The sequence below is a fragment of the Phascolarctos cinereus genome, unplaced genomic scaffold (genome assembly GCF_003287225.1).
Source record: "Phascolarctos cinereus isolate Bilbo 61053 unplaced genomic scaffold, phaCin_HiC Scaffold_2;HRSCAF=192, whole genome shotgun sequence".
NCBI lineage: Eukaryota > Metazoa > Chordata > Mammalia > Diprotodontia > Phascolarctidae > Phascolarctos > Phascolarctos cinereus.
The window spans coordinates 3,444,491-3,465,546 of NW_027555625.1; the positions used below are offsets into that span (position 1 = coordinate 3,444,491).

Consider the following 21,056-nt stretch of genomic DNA (forward strand, 5'->3'; position numbering starts at 1 on the left):
GCACAGGACAATGGCCTCAGCAGTCCCAGCCATGCCAACACCTTCTCATAATACCTCACAATGATTATCTCATCGGGTCCTCACAACCACCCTGGAGGCAGGCACTATCCCCCCCCATTAGAAAACTAAGGCAGGCTGCCCAGGGGCTGTCTGAGGGTGGATTTGAATTCAGGTCTCCCAGACTCCCAGTCAGGTGCTCTGTGCCGTGGTGCCCCCTCACTGACTCTCTTCCTGAAAGGCCAAGGAATGGGAACCAGCAAGCTTGAGGGGGTATCACCTCTGGCTGGAACCCTGAACTTGGCTTCAGAATTGGGTTTAGGGCCCTAGTGACCAAGCAGGCCCCACTCATCTCTATGCATGGGGTGTGGGTATGTGTGTGGGGGGGAAGAGGTGCTTTACATTTTCATCATTCAAAAGGAAAGGGGAAAGGGAAAGTATTTCTGCACTGCACACACACGCCCAACATTTACAGAAAGAACGTTAATTGCTTGCAAGGGGCTTTTCTATCACAGTCTTGAAGGGCTCCCATCTCAGCAGCCCCATTTTATAGACGAGAAAACCGAGGCCCAGAGAAGTGGCCTGCCAGGTTCTATGGCTTCTAAGGCAGAAAAGCCCCAGTTTCTCTGGAGAACAAATTCTCAGGACTGCCAGGGCAGCAGTCTACAGCATACATCTTTGGGAATAATGGCCGTTACTTCTCACTTTTTAATTCATTCCCCTTTTAACAAAACCACCTTCCGTAACCACAGGAACGGTCTCCCTGATGGTGCTTTGAGGCCAGAGAAAATCTCAAAGTGCAGGGAGTCACCAGGAGACTGAAAACCCTTTTGTTTCTCTCCAGCCTAAAGCCCTTTCCAGACTTTTACCTTCAGGAAAACGGGGAGAACAAAAGTGGAGGCTCAGGAATGGAAAACAAACCCCAGTCTTACCCAGGGAAGATCTCGCCTCCCTCCCCACTCCCACCCCCACCCGCGCCAGGACGGATTCGGTTATGGATGATACTGATCAGGTCCAAGGGCTATCCACTCTGGAATGCTATGGGGATTTTAACCCTCCAGGATCGTCCTTCTTGTTCAAGACCCCGCCTTAGGACAGAATCAAGTGGCCGGCATGGGGGAAGGTGCCAGTGCGGATCGCTCTCTTCGAGCCAGAAATTGCCTGGATGCTGATTGTAAGCGTCATTACGGGCAGGATTTGAGCTGGGATCCGTGGGAAATCCGGAGGAGGAGCGCTCCAGGCTGGAGGACGGTGGAGGGAACGAGCATGGACTGGGCGCCCCCAACGGGCTGGCATTGTCCCATTGTGCAGAAGAGGGCCTGGATTACAGTAATTAATGACACACTGAACTCTTGCACAGGGTTAGTTCCTTGCTGCCCAGTTTTTTTCTTCCTAGAAAGCGCCGGCTTCACTCTCAGTATTATTGTCCTCGCGTGCTCCCTCGGCCCCGCCCCGGGAGGCGGGCTCAGGTGACGTCACGCACCCAGCACCACCCGGTCATGTGCTTCCCCCCTCCCCCACAGGCCAGCGTCGCCTCGCCACTGCCTCGGTGCACCCTCCTAGCTCGCAAAGTCTGATCCCCGAGGGGCCCGTCTCCCTCTCTGCTTAGGTCCCCAATCCCCGGGAGCGGGGGAAGGCCTGACCTCGGGGCAGTCGGGCTAAACCCACCCCTTCCCCGAAGTGGTCCAACGCCCTCCACGTACGCAAACGGCCCTCCATTGACTGTCTAGGCCAGCTCAACGGACGGCGGAGGGGTGCGGGGGCACTGGAGGCCTCTCTTGATTGGGCGAGGCCCGTAGGTCCCGCCCCGCGCCTCCCCATGCCGCGTTCCATTGGGCCCTGGCCTATGGGCGGGATCGGCAGGCGGGGTCTCGCGGCTGCCCAGTGCGCAGGCGCCCCGTCGGCTTGGGGGCGGGGCCGGGGCCGGAGAGGAGGAGGCCTGAGAGGCTGCTGGCGGCAGAAGCAGAGGAGCTCGGGAGGCTGGAGGTGTCGGGTCACTCGACTGCAGGGAAGCCGGCCCTTTGGTGTGAGGCCGATTAGGCCACTGACCGCGCCCATGACGTTCAAACGGAGCCGCGGGGACCGCTTTTACAGCACCTGGTGCTGCGGCTGCTGCCATGTCCGCACCGGGACCATCATCCTGGGGACCTGGTATATGGTGAGCCCGAAGGGGGGAGGGGGCGGGTGAAGGGGGCAGAAATTAACGCCTCTGCACTTCTGCACATGCGCCCGAGAAGGTGGCTGGGGAGGGCTAACGACTCGGAGCTTTACGCATGCGCGCTGGGGACGGAAGCGCCGCGTAGTGGGCGGTGAGTAACTCTTCGCGCATGCGCCGCCGTGGGCTTGGCCCGGCTTTAAACGACGCTTACTCTAGCACATGCGTAAAGGAGTTCGGACAACTGGGTTTGGGAGATGGATTGAGGACGGGGTCGTCCCATCATCCAAGTTTGTCTGTACCTGGGGCTTGGGACTTTAGGCAGAGAATTTCCAAGGCCCCCAGAATGCCCCAGCTGAAGTTAACGCTAGGCCAGTCCCCTCGTGTTACAGGCAGGGAAACTGAGGCTCAGGGGGGAAGAGACGAATGCAGAGTTGACCAGGCCCATCCTCGAACTGTCTGACCGGGCTTGGGGGAGGGGTCCGGACAGGCTCGGGACCCTCCCCCTCGTCAGATCCTAAACTTGGCAGAACCACACACACACACACACACACACACACACACACACACATATACACACACACACGTACACACGTGTGTGTGTGTGTGTGTGTGGGTATCTCCACGTGCCCGGGGAGGATGGGGAGGGTGGTGGGGGGGCGGGCTGCCCCGCCTTCCGGCCGTTAAGGGGCCACACCTGAGCCTTGGCTGCTCTCTCTGCTGAAGGTGACGTGGGTGCCAGAGCCCTGGCCCCTGTGGGGGTCTCACCACACCTTACAGTGACCCTGGGAGAGGGTGAAGGACCCGAGGTTAGAAGAGGGCCCCAGACTTGCCTGGAACTTGCAGGCAGGTAGACGTCTCAGGCAGGATTTGAAGGCAGGGCCTCCTCCCCAACCTCACCAGCTCATGGAGAGGTGGGAACTATTTGCTGCTCAGGTGATCAGAGGGGCCCGGTGGGCACCAAGTGACTACATGGAGAATGACACTGGACTCTGGGGTTCTCCTTAGTTTGTGGCCAGAATCTCCTCCTTGGGCCCTGGGTGAAGTTAGTTGATGACATCAGCGTCGCTGGTGTTCCTTTCAGCTTGGGCAGTTGGAGGTCACTCTGTTCCTGAGCTCGTCTGGGGTTGGAGTAAAGAGATTTTGCCTTGGGCTCCGGCAGGCCCCAGGGGAGCCCTGGTGGAGCCCTGGCGCTGGCTTCACTCAGAGGGAGGGGGGGCTGCTGCAGACATTGATCCCCTTGAGGCCCTGGTGGCATGGGAATCTTTGGACACACACCAAATGACTGTAGGGCCTGGAGCTGGCTCATCCCTTCAGTGCCCCCACCCACTTCTGTTCTCCTCTTGACTGTTAAAATGTTCCTTTGCTGGTGATAGAATAGCATGCATCCTCCAGAGGCCTTTTGTTCATACGTCGATTGCTGCCCACAACCACTTCCCTCCTCCTCCTCTGGTCTAGTTTTCTTCCCATTACAATTGCCAGGGAATGTTTGGCATGGCTTTGTGGTCCTTCCTTGTATCTTCTGGAACAGAAAGGTTCATTGACAGGCTGAGGCTTGGGGAGAAAAAAAAACCCATGTAATCCTCCTAGCAGATTCTATAAGTTTATTGTTTATCAAAGACAATAATCTTTTTACTCATTTATAAATCTGTGATTATTTTTAACCAGGTTCTGACAGATCCTGTTATTAAAGACTGATATGGTGTCTCATACTGGGGGCCTAACCTCTCCAGACAAAGGACTGTTCACCACGTTGGATAGGGAGGGGAGACAGTGGCTCTATACAGTGGCTCCATAGCGCTGGGAGTCGGGAAGATCTGGCTTCAAATCCTACCACATACACTGGCTGTGAGACCCTGTGTCAGTCATTTAACCCCCTTCAGCCTCAGTTACCCTTGTCTGTCAAATGAAGCCATTGGCCTGATGGCCTGTGATCCTGGGATAGGACAGCACCTGCTTGTATCTTAGTAGCAAACTTAAGTATGTGGGGTAGGAAGCATCAGCCATGGGAGGTCAATCTCTGAGGTTCTTACTGGAAATGTGCAGAGAACTCTGGGCTTCAGAATTGAGGAAGGGGCCCTGGGGGGCTATTCCTGAAGCCCAAGCCTGAGCCCTGCCCTCTAAGCTCACCAGTGAAGTGCAGTCTCTGGCACTTAAAGGCTGTTCCATTCTGGGTCAGCTGCCTTTTCTCCATGTGCTCCTCAGCCCACCAGACTGGCCTGCTTCTCTGGATGTGACCCTCTTCCATCCTTCAGCTCTGTGCTGTGCCCTGGCTGCGCAGTCCATGCTCACCTCTGCTTCCCAGACTCTCAGGCATCTCCCAGGGCCCTGGTCAGTTCCCCCCACCCTCCTCCAGGATCCTAGGGCCTGAAAGGTCACATGGGATCATTGATTAGATTAGATCATAGCTTAGAGGTGGTCTCCAGCCTTCACTTCCAGGGCTTCAGCCCCTAATGCTTTATATTTACTTAGTTAAGTTACATCTTGTCTCCTTTCAAGCTGCTTTAGTGCCCAGACAGCAGGATGTTTGTTTTGTCCCTCTGTTCCCAGTCCCCTCATTCTGCTGGGAATGAATGTGGAAATGGAAGGAAGCAAAAAGCAGGGCCCTGCAGGAAAACTGGGCCAATGAAGCCTTGTCAGAGGCTCAGAGGAAGGGAGGGGAGGTGGCCCAGGTCAGGCACTTCCTTCATGTCTGCACCCACTTCCTAGCTCTGTTTTACTAGGTCTTTGCCTACTTGTTTTTGAAGGGAGAGACACTGTATCCTTGGCATCCTGGCACTCTCCCTTGTCCGGTCAGGCACTCCTAAAAGTGTTTGTTGACATTCTGTAAAGTACTTCTGGAATTATTTGAAGAAGGGGACCAAGTTAGCCATACCCTTTAACCCAAAGATCCTGCTGCTGGGTGTGGACCTCAGAGAGGGGATGAAGCCTAGTGTGCCCCAAGAAGCCAGCTGCTTTCTTTTTTTCCAGGCAGGCCAAACCTTGGTCTGTTTTTTGAGGCCTGTGCCATGGAATTGGAGAGCCACAGGGGACCTCAGAAACCGTCTAATGGCACTCTTGTGTGAACAGCATCCCTCATGCCTAGCAGGTGGTCCTCCTTGGCTTGGAGGCCCCAGGGAGGGAGAGCCAGGCCTCCTGGGCCACTTTGGGCCGTCTCCTTGTTGGGGAGTTTTCTCTGGCATCACCCCTCCCTTCACCTCTTTTAAACCCTCTCCCAGTGCCCTGTCTTTCCCTCCTTCCCACATCTTGTCCAGGCTTCTCATATCTCACTCTCCACTTCCCCTTTATGAAGTGAGCTCTGGCCTTTTCCTGTCACATGTCTCCTACAAGCTTCCTTATCGGCCGCATCCCTCTGCTGACTCATAGTGACCACACGAGAGCTTGCCTAAGTAGAAGACTACCATTTACTCCCAGTGAATTTCCAGGTCGGCCCAGTTCTGCATCCTGTTGAGACCTCTTTGGATGCTGACCATCACTGAGGACTAGCTTTTCCTTCCAGCTTTATGTAAAACATCGGCCACTTTGATAAGCCTGCCATTGATAAAAATATGAGATGGCTGTCCTAGACCCTTGGGGCTTTCCAGTAGAGACCGTCCGAGGCCAGGTTCTGCATCTGTGAAACGAGGATGACACTAATAGATAGGGTTCCCCATCAGGGGTTGTTGTGAGGATCAGGTAAGACAATGGTGGGGGGGCACGTAGTAGACATCATGTCTTCCATCTCTAGGGTTAGTTACTCTGCCAAGAAAGAAAGAAAGGTAGGTAGGTAGGTTGGTTAGTCTGGCACTGCCCTCTTTGGGTTAGGTTAGCTGCTGATTGGAAATTTTAAAGTTAATGTGAGCTTAGTTTCTGGCCCATGTCGGGTAGCCTGCTCTTACTGCCGTGGCACTTTTAAAAACTGGCTAGTGTCTGCTGCTGCCTCTGACAGCCGTTGGGGGCAGCGTTCTCCTTTCTACTTCAAGGATTCACCTGCAGGAAAATCAAAGAAATTCAGAGCTTGTGATGCCCTGGGGCGAACATGGAGCCTTCTCCCTGGTTTTTACACCTGGAAGGCCTGGAGTCTTCTTGGCAAGTCATTGGCTTCCTTCTGGAGGACCCTCTGCTAATGAGAGGAGAAAGGAGGGGAAGGGAAGTGTAGGGTGGGCCCTCCAGCTGCCTGGGAACCCCTGGCCTTTATCTCTGAACCCTTTATCTTGGCGACAGAGTTGGAGCAAAACCCCAGGGGGGCTGGGCTTTTCTAAGGAGCCCTTTGCTTTTGATCTTAGCAGTTTTCTCCCTCTTCTGCCAGGCACTTGGAAGTGATCAGAGCCCGGAGAGGTCCCCCGTGTTAACCCTTTGCTTTACTGCTTGCAAATACAGCAGCGCTTAGTGAGTGGCCCTCTTCTCTGTCCTGCCTCGGAATATGCCTGCCTGTGTGTGTGAGTGCGTGCCCGTCTTTTGTGTTCTCTTGAGTCCATGCCAGTTTTCCGTTTTAGAGACTCAAGAGGAAGTAGTCATAGGGAAGATGTAGCTAATGTGAATGAGAAATATGGAACCCATTCCATTGGGACTTTGGTTTGGTTAAAATTTGTACTTTACAAAGAAAAATATTTTCTAGCAAAAAAAAAGTAAATTTTAATGTTTCACATGCTGTTGAGAGGCAGCATAGGACAGTGGGTAGGGGCCTGACCACAGGCAGGAAGATCTTCTCCTGGCCGTGCTGAGAAGCAGTGGAGCCTCTTCAGGCAGGAAATCTAGCCAGCCCTCTCCCAACAGCCTCTTGGCTCCTGGGTTATTTCTTTTATATTTCTCTCTGACCCGTGGCTTTAGTTTATCAATTGCTTAACATTTTGTAAGAATCTATTTATTTGAGTTTTTTATCAGTTACTAGTGATGCAAGGACTGCTTTGTAGAACCCAGTTTAAAGTATGTGAAAACATTTTATTGAAGAAACTTTCCTAGAAAGGTCTGAGTGGAAGCCAGTCTCCTCACATTTCCTCTTGGTGTTTGACATATTCTCAGTCTGAGAAGCTGATGGCGTTTCTCTTCACCTTTTCTTGGAGGCGGGCATCTTTATTCAGCTCTTTGTACCAGCCCTGAGAGAGTACACAGGAAGTAGGCTCACAGTTTTAATTACAGTTTCAACAACAAGTATTGAGCTGGTGGGAAGCTGAAGGGTGATGCCACCAAGCTACAGTTGCCCCTTGTGATTGATTGCCCTGTGGGACAGGAACAGGAAGTAGGAAAGCCAAGAGGAGAGGAGTAGTTCTTGCTGAAATTCCATCAGAATACAATCTAGTGTCTTCGTTGCAGGGTTTTAGGTTCCTCTGAATGTCATGCCCCTACATGAATCTCATAGCAGCGTGGCTCTCAACAGGCTTACAGTTCAAGGGCCCCTCTGGAAAAGAGCGCTCAAGATCATATTGGGAAATGCCATAATTAAAAAATGTATACATTTTGGAGGAAGACAAGCTCTCCATTGATTTGTAACTGACCACTATTTCATACAGCCAACAGAATCTGTGGGTTTGCCTGTGTGGGTCCGTGTGGGAAGATCGCTGCCCTGTTATCCCTGATCTTTATCACATGTCATCATTTATAGAGACCTTCCAAAAAATTTTCAGACAACATGAGACTCAGGTTATTTAGGCCAGGCTTCTTAAACTTTTCACTCGAGACCCCTTCAGCACTTTTTAAACCGTGGGTTGCGACCCCATTTGAGGTTTAAGAAGCACTGCTTATGGCCACGATATTTTCATTGACCTTGTCCATTTGCTGGAGAGTTCCTAACATATTCTATTGAGCTCTGAAATTTCATTATTGATCGTATACAAACCACCTGTGATAGGTTCTAACTTCCATTCTAATGGGGTTTGAAATTGCATTTTTAATAGTATAAAACCATCTGTAATTGGTGTTACAGAGGATTGAGCATTAGTCTTTGGAGTCAGGAAGAGCTTAGTTCCAATCCAGCCTCAGACACTTATTTAGCTTTGTGACCCCAGGCAAGTCATTTTTAGCTGGTGAAAGATGAAATGGCTGAGGAATCAAAGGTTTGAGCTTCTGAGTATATCGATTTATTAAGCAAAGCATGCCAATTGCATGACATGTTAGGACCAGACCTCCTCACCAGACCTCCTCAGCTTGGCACTAGACCTTGAATACAAGGAGAAGTCGATTTTTAGACATTAAAAACAGTCAAGACCAATTAATTAAAAGAAAATTAACTAGCATATAGAATTAGGTAATCTGATTTCTTATTGGGGGAAAGATTAGGGGACTTTCCAAGTTAGGGGGGAAGAGTGAACACGTACAGTTTCCTGAAATCAGAAAAAGAGGTATCCCCCTACTCTCATGTATCAGTACTCAAGAGTTCCCCTAAGAACTGCTGCTTATTGTCATTCTTGAATGAAGTTATTGATTGTTTCTATGATTTGTTGTTTGACCCATTCATTTTTTAGGATTAGATTATTTAGTTTCCAATTATTTTTTAGTTTATCTTTCCATGGCCCTTTATTGCATATAATTTTTATTGCATCATGATCTGAAAAGGATGCATTTAATATTCCTGCCTTTATGCATTGGGTTGTGAGGTTTTTATGCCCTAGTACATGGTCAATTTTTGTGTATGTGCCATGTACCGCTGAGGAAAAAAAGTATATACCTTTCTATCTCCATTCAATTTTCTCCAGAGGTCTGTCATACCTAACTTTTCTAATATTCTATTCACTTCAACTTCTTTCTTGTTTATTTTGTGGTTATATTTATGTAGTTCAGAGAGGGGGAGGTTGAGGTCCTCCACTAGTATAGTTTTTCTGTCTGTATTTCTTCCTGTGACTCCCTGAGCTTCTCCTCTAAGAATTTGGATGCTATACCATTTGGTGCATATATGTTTGGTAGTGAAATTACTTCATTGTCTGTGGTGCCTATTAGCAGGATGTAGTTTCCTTCCTTATCTCTTTTGATAAAATCTATTTTTGCTTTTGCTTTCTCTGAGATCAGGATTGCTACCCCTGCTCTTTTTACTTTAGCTGAAGCACAATCTACTCCAGCCTTTTACCTTTACCCTGTTTCAAATGTGTTTCCTGTAAACAACATATTGTAGGATTATGGTTTTTAATCCATTCTGCTATCCACTTCTGTTTTATGGGAGAGATCATCCCATTCACATTCACAGTTATGATTACTGTCTGTGTCTTTTTCTCCATCCTGTTTCCCCTCTGTTTATGCATTTCTTTCTCCTTTGTCCCTTTCCCTCCTCACTAGTGTTTTGCTTTTGACCACCGCCTCCCTTCTATTAGCCCCTTTTCTTCCCCTTTACCCTTACTACTTCTTTCCTTCCTTCTATCCCCCACTCCCTTTTCTTTCACCTTTTCCTTCCTACTGCCTATAGGGCAAGTCAGATTTCTATACCTAACTGATTATGTTATTCCCTTCTTGAGCTAAAACTGATGAGAGTAAGGTTCAAACAATGATCATCTCCCTCCCTTCTTTCCCTCTATTAGGTTTTAGTGCCTTTTCCTGTAATGTAATGTACCCTTGTCTGCCTCCTCCTTTCCTTTTCTCTCAGTACATTTTCTTAGATCAGATTAATCCACTTACTTGGATCCAGTTAACCCACTTGATTAGATTTTTTTTTATCATTACATCAAAGTCAATTTATACCCACCCCCTCTATGTATACCCCTTTAACAAGATGTGATAACAATGCACTTCTCGAGTTACAAGTGTCATCTTCCCTTGTAGGGATGTAAACAGTTTGCCTTTATTAATAACATGTTGTTGTTTTTCTGTTTGTTTACCTTTTTATGTCTCTCTTGAGTCTCCTATTTGGAGATCAGATTTTCTATTGAGCTCTGGTCTTTATATCAGGAAGGTTTGGAAGTCCTCTATTTCATTGAATATCCATCTTCTCATGGTCATTTTCTCTGGATAGTTGATCCTTGGTTGTAATCCAAGCTCCTTTGCCTTACAGAATATTGTATTCCATGCCCCATAGGGGCATGCTGTAGAAGCTGCCAGGTCCTGTGTAATCCTGACTGTGGTTCCATGATATTTAAATTGTTTCTTTCTGGCTGCTTGTAGTATTTTCTCTTTGAACTGGTAATTTTGGAATTTGACTACTATATTCCATGGCATTTTCAATTTGAGATCTCTTTCAGGAGGTGATCGATGGATTCTTTCTATGGCTGTTTTACCCTTTGGTTTTAGGACTTCAGGGCAATTTGATGATTTCCTGAAAGATGCTGTCCAGGCTTTTTTTTTTCATTGTGATTTTGAGGTAAACCAATAATTTTTAAATTGTCTCTCCTGGATCTGTTTTCTAGGTCAGTTGTTTTATCAGTGAGGTATTTTACATTTTCATCAATTTTTTCATTTTTTTGTTTCTGTTTGACTGGTTCTCTCTCTCTCTCTCTCTCTCTCTCTCTCTCTCTCTCTCTCATAGAGTCATTAGCTTCCATTTGCCCAATTCTAGTTTTTAACAAATTGTTTTCTTCTGTTAGATTTTGTACCTCCTTCTCCACTTGGCCAATTGTATTTTGCTTGTGATGTTTGCTTATTTCCTGGCCTTTAAAGAGATTGAGCTCTCCTGCTAGGGAGCAGGGGTCGCTGACCTAAGCTTCTTGTGCTAGGAGTCCGGGGCCTGGTCACTGGCTTTGTGTGCTGGGGCCTTTCCTTTTGTTTTCTTCCGCTCCTTGCAGATGGGTGTTCTGCTGCTGCAGAACATTTCTCTGCCTGGGGCTTTCCCTGTTGGAATTGTGCTTCCCAGAGTTATGCTGAGGCACCAGGAGACTTGGCTGCCTGAGAATGCCATGCATGGCACATGGTGGTTTTCTGAGCCCATTTCCACTGGTTCCCCTGCCTGTACTGAGGCAAATAGGGCAAGAACTCAACGCTTGACAAAAACTGCTGGGAAAACTGGAAAGCAGAAATGCAGGGGAAGGTGGCCTAGCAATTCCAGATCTTAAATTGTATTATAAAGCAGCAATCATCAAAACTGCTTGGTATTGGCTAAGAAATAGAGTGGTGCATCAGTGGAATAGGTTAAATATGCAAGACACGGTAGTCAATGACTATAGTAATCTATTATTTGATAAACCCAAAGACTCCAGCTTCTGGGATAAGAATCCACTCTTTGAAAAAAACTGCTGGGAAAACTGGAAGAGTATGGCAGAAACTAGGCATAGACCCAAATCTCACACCATATACCAAAATAAAGTCAAAGTGGGTTCATGATTTAGATATAAAGGCTGATACTGTAAGCAAACTGGGAGAACAAGGAATAGTTTACCTATCAGATCTATGGAGAACAGAAAAATTCATGACCAAACAGGAGATAGAGAACATTACGAAAAGCAAAACAGATAATTTTGATTATATTAAATTGAAAAGGTTTTGCACAAACAAAGCCAATGCAACTAAGATTAGAAGGAAGGTAGAAAATTGGGAAAGAATTTTTACAACCAGTCTCTCTGATAAGGGCCTCATTTCTAAAATATATAGAGAATTAAGACAAATTTATAAGACTACAAGCCATTCTCCCATTGATAAATGGTCAAAGGATATGAACAGATAGTTCTCAGATGAAGAAATTAAAGCCATCTATAGTCATATGAAAAAATGCTGTAAATCATTATTGATTAGAGAAATGCAAATCAAAACAACTCTGAGGTACCACATCACACCTATCAGATTGGCCAGCATGACAAAACATGAAAATGATAAATGTTGGAGAAGATGTGAAAAAATTGGAACACTAATACATTGTTGGTAGAGTTGTGAACTGATCTAGCCATTCTGGGGAGCGCTTTGGAATTATGCCCAAAAGAGCTATAAAAATGTGAATATCCTTTGACCCAGCAATAGCACTTCTAGGGCTGTATCCCAAAGAGATCATACAAATGGGAAAAGGACCCACATGTACAAAAATATTTATAGCAGCTCTTTTTGTGGTGGCAAAGATTTGGAAATTGAGGGGATGCCCATCAGTTGGGGAATGGCTGAACAAGTTGTGGTATATGAACATAATGGAATACTATTGTGCTATAAGAAATGATGAACAGGCTGACTTCAGAAAAACCTGGAAAGACTTGTATGGTCTGATGCTGAGTGCAGTGAGCAGAACCAAGAGAACTTTGTGCACAATAATAGCCACATTGTTCGATGACTGATATTGATAAACTTAGCCCTTCTCAGCAATATAAGGATCTAAGACATCCCCAGAGGCCTCGTGGTGGAAAATGCTGTCCACAGCCAAAGAAAGAACTAAGGAAGTTGAATTGCTATCATTTTTTTTTCTCTTCTATTGAGTTTTGGTTCCTCTTTCTAATGGTTCCTCTTGTTGGTTTTAATTTTTACTTAACAACTTCACTAATGTGAAAATATGTTTAATAGGAATGTAAATGTATAGCCTATATGAGATTGTGTGCCATCTTGGGGAGGGGTTGGGAAGGAAGGGGGAGAAAAATTTTAAACTCAAAAGCATATGGAAGTGATTGTTGATAAATCAAAATAAATTAATGAAATTTTAAAAAAAAGAACTGGAAAGCAGTTAGGCCAAAACTAGACATAGAGCAACATGTTGCACCACATACTCAGAGAAGGTCACCGTGGGTTTATCAAACACTAGATAACTATGGTCGTTTACTTCTATATGTTGTGTACCCAGTCTGTTCTATTGATCTACCAACTCTATTTCTTAGATGGTAGCAGATTGTTTTAATGATTACCACTTCATAATAGTTGGAGCTCTGGTACTTCTAAATTACTTTCCTCCACTTTTTTTCCCATTGATTCCCTTAATATTCTTGACCTTTTCCTCCAGATGAAATTTATTGTTTTTCTAGCTCTATAAAATAGTATTCTGGTAGTTTGATTGGTATGGCATTGAATAAGTAAATTAATTTAGGTGGTGTTGTTATTTTTATTATGTTGGATTGGCCTACCTACCCATGAGCCATTACTATTTCTCTGGTTGTTTAGACCTGGTGTGTGTGTGTGTGTGTGTGTGTGTGTGTGTGTGTGTGTGTGTGTGTGTGTGTGTGAGAGAGAGAGAGAGAGAGAGAGAGAGAAAGAGAAGTGTTATTAATTGTGTTCTGTAATTTACAATAGATTCTTAATAAATCTTCCGTCTTCTAGTCTTTCCCTTCTACAATTTGTCTTCAAATTGGTCTTTCTAGTCAAGTAAATATCTACTGTATGCTTAGCACTGGGGGTAAAAAGACACAAAAGAAACCCTCCCTCTTCTCACAAAGCTTGTGTTCTGTTGGAGGAGGCAGTAGGTGCATCTATAAGGATGCTCCAAGCAAATACAAGATAATTTTGTGGGGGATGTCCCCAGCACCTGGAGGGACAAGGGGCTTCATACAGAAGGTTGTATCCAAGCTGAACTTGGGGGGGAAATTTGGGATTCTGAGAGGTGCATGGGGATCATTTCAGTCATCTTCCTCTTCAGCAGAGCCACTCCATATCTTGTTACTCTGCCCAGACTCATTCCCGGTGGTTCAACAGCTCCCAGCCCTTCTCCTATTTCCAGTGATACCGAATCCCAGCTGCCTTAAGAGTAAGCTCTCCCCACTCCCCAGCCTTCACTGCCCATTTTCCCATCTGCCTCAACCCTACCTTTCCATGTCTCATTCCAGCTTTGCCCAGCGCTTACTTGGGCCTTCACGAATTCTTGGGCATTTGTTAATACATTTCCATTCATTTTCAGCATCCCCTCCTTGTTTTTAAAGATCCCTGCCTGCTACTGATGAGGGCACCACCATCCTTCTAGTCACCAAGGCTTGCTTGACTATTTATTCTCTCACTGCCCCCCACCCCTCACCCCATAGCCAAGCTGTCTTTAAGGCCTGTTGATTTCACCTGTGCAGCATCTCTGGTCGATTTCACCTCTGCACCATCTCCTCAGTAGGCCCCTTTCTCTTCTTTGACACTGCCCCTACCCTGGTGCAGATCCTCATTACTTCACACTTGGACTATTATAGTAACCTTTTTTTGGGGGGGAGGGGGAGGCGTGAGATTTGCCTGCCTCAGATCTCTCCACTTCAGTCTATCCTCCATTTGGTCATCAAAGTGATTTCTCAAAAGTGCAGGTCCAACCATGTCACCCCACCTACTCAACAAATTTCCTGTGGTCTCTAGGATCAGATATACTGTTTAGCATTCAAAGTCCTTCAGAATCGGTTTCCCTCCCTGCCCCCTACCTTCCCTGTCTTCCTTCACCTTACTCCCCTACCTTCTTGATGCAAGCGTTGCCTTCTGCACACTCCTTCCTCGGGCCAGCATCCTTCACCAGGGTGTTCATAGTCCACCCTGCATGGCTAAGGTCATGTGCTCCCCATGATAGTTTTGGTCTTTCTTTTGCTAATTATTTTCATTTCCAAGTCTTTTGACTTATGCTTATGAGCTGATTTGCTTTTCCCCTTGGGAGCCCATTTGCTACCAGCCATGGTGAAAATATAAGGATCACTATTGAACACAGGGAGGGACTCACCATCGCTGACTTGGAGATACTTCTCAGCCTCCCACCCCACATACAGCCACTTGTACAGCAGCTGCTTTGCAAAAGGAATTTTTGTAATTTCTTTTGGAATGTGGATTTCTTTCAGAATTCTTCAAGTAAAGTCAAATTTGTATAATGTGAATTTGCATAATGCAAGGACTGTCTGTTTGCTCTCAGTTGGGGACCTTCTCAGCTTCCATGGGTTCGTGAAGGTCTCTCTTCTGAGCCCCAGTTAGCACCTGGCTGTCCCATGGGTATCTCAGACCTGCCCTCAGATCAGCAGGGTTGGTGTTTGTGCACGACCCTTCGCTCTGCCTTGCCCACAGAGCCCGTCTTCCACCCATCTTTTAGCTGACGCCTCCCCTTGCACACCAGCCCGTTTTCAGATTGCCTTCAGAGTCAGTGTGTAAGTGGCCTAGTCGCCTTACTTCTTAGCACCCACCTCTACCCAATAAGCTACCTGCTCCTACTACCTACCACTCAGCTGATTCTAACGCTGATATCAGAAGTTTAGTCTAACTTCCAAGAACAAGGATTTGCTGCCATTAGGAGTTCCTGGATGGTGTGAGCCAGTGGTCTAGTCATTGACATGATTCTCTAACTACCCGGTGGCCTCTTTAAAGGGAGAAGCAGATCTGTACATGTGTCATGAGTTTTATTTTTCTCACTTTCTCCAGGGAGGAGGCTGGAAGGAGAGAATTTGGAACTGAAAATGGAAAATTAAAATATTAATAGAAAACAAGCTGTGTGGCCTGGTGGGGGGGTGTTAGCTTAGCTGAGCCTCTCTCTTCCAGGTGGTAAATCTGCTGGTGGGAATCCTGCTGACTGTGGAGGTGACTCACCCCAATGCAGTGGCCACTGTCAACCTCCAGTATGAAGTCATCGGGAATTACTATTCCTCGGAAAGGATGGCCGGTAAGTTGGGTGCCCCCGGACGGGGGCAGCGCTGGCTTCCGCAGCCTTCCTCCTGCAGCTTCTCCTGCCTGCTGGGCCTTGGCTGGGTAGGCGCTGTGTCTGGACAGTCCTCCTGTCGGCCAAGGACTTTGCCAGGCCACAGAGGCGTTTTGGCTTTCTCACGTTTAGTTTGCCAAGTAGCATTTTTCGGAGAATGTCTGTGTGGATCATCCCTAGGGGCCACATAGAGCTCTTGGGACCTGGGAAAGAAGTGGCCCAAACTGTGGCCTGAGCCACGAGCGAGGGTGTCCTGTCCTCCCCAGGACATCCTCTGGGTACCATGGCATGCTGGTGAGCCTGTGGGCCTTGGACTGAGATATGAGGGAGGGACGGGGACAGACTTCTTAGGTCCTAGTCCTGTCTGACCAGTCGTGGGTTTGTGTGCCGGAAATGCATCCTAATGATAAAAGAATGTCAGGAGTCTTGCTGAGAGGGAAGAGATCCAGCTGTGGGAGATGGCCAGGTACAGGGGTGACCGAGTTCCAGAGGCAGGAAATGGTGAGGGGGGTCTCTTCTGGGCGGGGAGGAAACAAACGTTTAAGCATTTACTGTGTGCCAGGCCATTTGATCTTCACCACAGACTGGGAGATTGGTGTTTTATTATCCTCGGTTTAGAGTTGAGGAACGTGACTCACCCAGGGTCACACACCTAGTAAATGTCTGAAGGCCAGATTAGAATTCAGGCCTTCCCGTCTCTGATGAAGGACCCTGAAGGCTTGGCCACTGAGGTCACTGTCAAGCGTACCATCTGGCTTTTCATCTGGATCTTAACAAATCAGAGCCCCTGGTGAGGCACGGGGCAGGGTCTGTAGTGGCAGAAGAGGAGGGATGGCGCAGGCTGTGGGCCTTGCTCCTTAACCAAACCTTTGAGAACAGATTTTGTGAAGAGGCGTCAGACTGGGCGAATCCTGGAGAAAGCGCCTCGCCTGACCTGCCTGGCATGTGTTTGTCTGCAGAGAACGCCTGCGTCCTCTTCGCCTTCTCGCTGCTCATGTTCACGATCAGCGCCATGATGGTCTACGGAGCCGCCGCCGTGAGTGTCCGCCGGGGCTGGCCGGGGCTGCTGCTGCCTTGGGAATTAATGGGGATTGATGGGTACCTGTAGAAACAACGTTTTCACACTGTGTGTGTTCCTCCCAGAGCTGTCCCTTCTAGGGAAGGAAGAAAGCTTAGTAAAACTAATGGAGACGTCGAGTGAGAAGGCGGGGAGGCGTCCCCTCCCATCTCCAAGCTGTTTTGTGGTTCTTCCTTCCCTCTGCCTTGTTGTGCTTGAGGACGCGTTCCCCTATTGCCTTCCGCTGTCCCTCGTGGGCCGCAGCCAGCTCAGCTTCTCCCCAGGGAGGGACACGTCCCTTCTTTCCACAAAAACTGCTCCAAATATTTGGCATTGATGGGGCCTTTCCCTAAATGAGCCTGTGCCTGCAGGCGGGATCTTGGGGCCATAGGATTACTGTGGCCCAGCCCCTCTAACAGGGATCCCAGAGCTGGGAGGGACGTGGGAGGGAGTCGAGTCCGGGGCCTCTGGGTCACCAGTGAGCGAGCCGGGACTGAAACCTAGTGCTGTGGACGTGCTTGCCCTGGTTACCAGTTTGCTGAGGGAGGGGCACTCCTGGGTCTGGAGTCTTCCCGCCTGTCGTGAGGGCCCTGATGTGGCGCGTCTTACTTTGGCAGCATCGTGTCGGCTGGCTGATTCCGTTCCTCTGCTACCGGCTTTTTGACTTTGTCCTCAGCTGCCTGGTCGCCATCAGCTCGCTCACGTATTTGCCAAAAATCAAAGATTACCTGGATCAACTCGTGAGTATCTGCTCCTAGATCTTCCTCACTGGCTCTCGCTAAGCTTTAGGTCAGATTTTGGCACAGGTTTGGCCTGTCTTGTACCCTTTGCCTGGAGAAGCCTCAGGGAGTAAACCCCAGGATAAGTCCTACCTGGTGACCCAGGCAGGAGCTGGGGGCCTCCATGGGATGGGGTCAGCCCTTTGTGCAGGCAGCGTCCCCACACAGACCTGGTGGGCGTGTGTCTGTGTCATGGCATATACTCCTGGGGCCGGAAGGACCTTCCTTGCTCACGTCTCTCTGTAGAAAAGGAAACTGAGGTCCCGAGGTGCCATGGCTTTGGCCTGGTCACAGTTAGACATGTGCAGGTGTGTGCATTTGTCCATTCAGCAGGTAAATGACTATTGTCTCTGGCCCCAGCCCAGTGCTAGGCACAGTGGTGCACACCTGACCTGAAGTCCAGAGCTAGGCTCTGAGATTCGCCCCTGCCCCCCCGCCCAGTGAGATGAGACATGTTTTACAGAGCAGGATGAAATTTGGGGTCACACGAGGGGGCAGACAGGAAGGAAGGAGGGTTTGCTGAGGGGCAGGGAGGGGGCGGCCCTTCATCTGTCCTGTTCCCTGCGGAGGTTTGGGGGAAGGGCATGGCGTGGCCCCCACCTGCAGAACTTGAAGCCCGTGATGTTGGCCTCAGCCCCCCGAACTTGAACCAGCGAGGCCGGGCCCTGTGAAGTGGAGGATCACCTTGGCGGACCGGGGTGCCAGGGCGGGGCAGCGTGCGAGGGGGGGGGCTGCTCACAGACATGGGCCCCTTCTTTCCCACAGCCTCCTTTCCCCTATAAGGATGACCTGCTGGCGCTGGACTCCAGCTGCCTTCTCTTCCTGATCCTCGTCTTTTTCACCTTGTTCATCATTTTTAAGGTAAGTGGGTGATCACGCCTTCTAGGTGTCATGACACCCCTCCGCCATCCACCCTGGGCTCTCTTCCGAGAGAGGTCCACAGAGCATGGACTTAGCCTCTTTGTGTGTGGGGGCCACATCCAAGGACAGCACCTGGCTGCCCACCCTTCCCTGGGAGGCCCCAAGAACCTCTGATGTGTGTGGGGGGAGGAGGGAGCGGGGCCAGCCACACCTTCCCCAGGAAAGGTCCTGGGTTCTAGGTGGAGGGTGGAGTCGTGACCCGTTGTGATGGGGGCTCTCCCTTCTCTCCTCAGGCTTATCTCATCAGTTGTGTCTGGAATTGCTACAAGTATATCAGCAACAGAAGCCTGCCTGAGATTGCAGTGTACCCAGCCTTCGAGGCTCCTCCACAGGTGGGGTGGGGCGGGACATCTCACAAGTCCTCCCTCTCGTACACGTGACCTGATTGGCTCAGGGCAGGTTGTAGAGACAGGTTCCAAGTCCATTCACCAGATCTCTCTTTGAAAGCCCACTGCCCCCTGCAGGAGAGGTCTCCCAGGCTCTGCCCAGTGTGGAAGGTGGTCTGTGGAGCAGCCCTGGGCCAGCAGTGACTGGCCTCACCAGTCTGAGAGTTTATGACTTAGCCCCATGAAGGGGAAGTGGGCTAGGTTCAGTCCAGAGTTCTGTCCTGTGGAGGTCGTGTCCAGTGCCCCTCCCAGCTTGGGGTCATCTGTCAAACAAGGCAGCCACACCTCTGTCTGAATCAGTGGTCAGTACTGCCCAGCACTGACCATTGCTGCCTACTTGGCTAACCCACAGACTCCTCTGCCCATTCTCAGTACCTAATAGTCTCGCACTGGACCCACTTTAAAGCCTGATTGTCCCCCAAGACCCGGCTTATACACCCCAGGAAGCCTCGCCCACCTGCCAGAGCAGGGCATTTCCCAGACTGGATCAGTCGACCAATCCATGAACATTTGTTAAGTGCCTGCTGTGCCAGGCACCACGCCAAGCGCTGGCAGCCGTCACTCCAAGAGTGACTTTGTTAGGCGGGCTAACCCGGGCTGCCCGTCTGCTGTTTTAGGAGGGGTCAGCCTCATTTTGTGCACGCCTCACCTCCCCCCAGTGGATGGTGAACCATTGGAGGGTATCTTGGCCCCTTCCCTGAGTGTTAATGATGGGGTGTGCCCACTTTTTCCTGAGAGGGGAAGTGAATAAGGCCTGTGTGGTCAGGGCCTCCTCTCTTCAAGGACATGAGGGATGACAGAGACAGGACAAGGTGGAGTGCGGTCTTACCGCCTTCCCTGGTCCAACCCAGGCCTCTGTTAACTGTCTGCTTTTGTGATTCATGCCTTCAGCTTGAGTGGGACCCCGGTGGGACACCCCTTCGGGGTCTTATGCCGTGACTCATGACGCTGGGGAGGGGGGGGCTTCGGCGAGAGAGGAAACCTAATGGCGCGTTCTTCTTCCTCTAGTATATCCTGCCCACGTACGAAATGGCCGTGAAGATGCCAGAAAAGGACCCGCCCCCTCCTTATATCCCTGCCTGACAGAAGGAAGAAGACGTTTGTTAATAAACACTACACCAGCTTTGGGGTCTGTTTGTATTCTAGAATCGGGCCTTAGGAACCACCCTGCGGCTCCACGTTCTGATAGCAGCCTGTGCACACTAAGTCATTTTTCTAATTGCTTGAACCTGTTATTTTAAGAGTATTATGGGGCGTTTGGGGAGGGGCATTCATTTGTAGATCAGACTTTTTGTTTTGTTGTGGTTGGATTTTGGGGTTAAAGTACATTGATTCCATTGAAATAGCTCTGGAAGACAATCTGGGTGAAGCCAGAGCCTCAGTGCTGGGGAGGGGGTCCTGGGCATTGGCCGTGCCTCCCGCCCCCCATCTGGTGTCGGCCTGGGCACCACTTACCCTGAGACATTTCCGAGAAGAAGGGAGGAAGATGCTGGTCCTGGGTGGAGGCCCCCAGGCCTCTGTGAATGCCCAGAGCACCCACAGCCATGCCAAGGATGGGCCTACCGATGGCTGTGCGGCTCAAGTTTGTATGTACCTCTCTCTTTATCTCTGACAGATGCATCAATAAACCTTTTCAAAGAATGTGTCTTGCGTCATTTTGTTCCGTTGGCTCTGACTCTGTCTTGGGCTTTTCTTGTCAAAAATACTGGAGTGGTTTGTTTCCACCAATGAGGAAACTGAGGCAGAATGAAGTGACTTGCTCAAGGTAAGTAAGTGGCTGAGGCTGGATTTGAACTCAGGAAGAGGCGGCTTTCTGAGTCCAGGCCTGGAGTTGCATTGTGGCGCCCCCTGGCGGCCCAGCAAGCAGCATAGCTTCCAAGACCCCTGCAGCTGAGCTCTGGGAGGGAAATCCAAGCCCATGCTGGCTCCCCCAGAAGCCTTGTGGGCAGCACGTTGGACAGAGAGACTTTCCCTGTGTGTGGTCCCATGCACCACGTCGGCTACAAGCCCCGGCCACCTTCTGACCGTGGAGGCCTTCGTGGCGCCTGCGTCTTCCCAAGATTCCTCCGCTCCTGGTCAGCCCTTGGAGAAGTGCTAGGGCCGGGCCGAGACGCTGACCTCCAACGGGGCTGATGATGGCACCCGGCTTCCTAGCCTCGTCTGCCCTCCTCATGGCCCCCCAGGAAAAGGAAAATGATCACTGTGCCTTTGATGTGGTGGTGTTTTCTCAGTGGCATCCGACTCTGGGACCCCATTTGGGATTTTCTCGGCAGACATACCCAAGGGGTTTGCCATTTCTCCAGCACGTTTTACAGATGAGGAAACT

General features: G+C 49.5%; 1 protein-coding gene across 1 annotated transcript; it reads left to right on the top strand.

Moving 5' to 3' along the window:
* Window positions 1–1,801: 1,801 nt before the first annotated feature.
* LAPTM4A (lysosomal protein transmembrane 4 alpha) lies at window positions 1,802–20,371 on the top strand. Its single transcript, XM_020967444.1, has 7 exons — window positions 1,802–2,155; window positions 15,431–15,551; window positions 16,547–16,623; window positions 17,262–17,384; window positions 18,189–18,284; window positions 18,578–18,676; window positions 19,739–20,371. The coding sequence occupies exons 1-7, from the start codon at window positions 1,817–1,819 to the stop codon at window positions 19,811–19,813; spliced, it is 930 nt and encodes a 309-aa protein (XP_020823103.1). The 5' UTR covers window positions 1,802–1,816; the 3' UTR covers window positions 19,814–20,371.
* The last annotated feature ends 685 nt before the right edge of the window (window positions 20,372–21,056 follow it).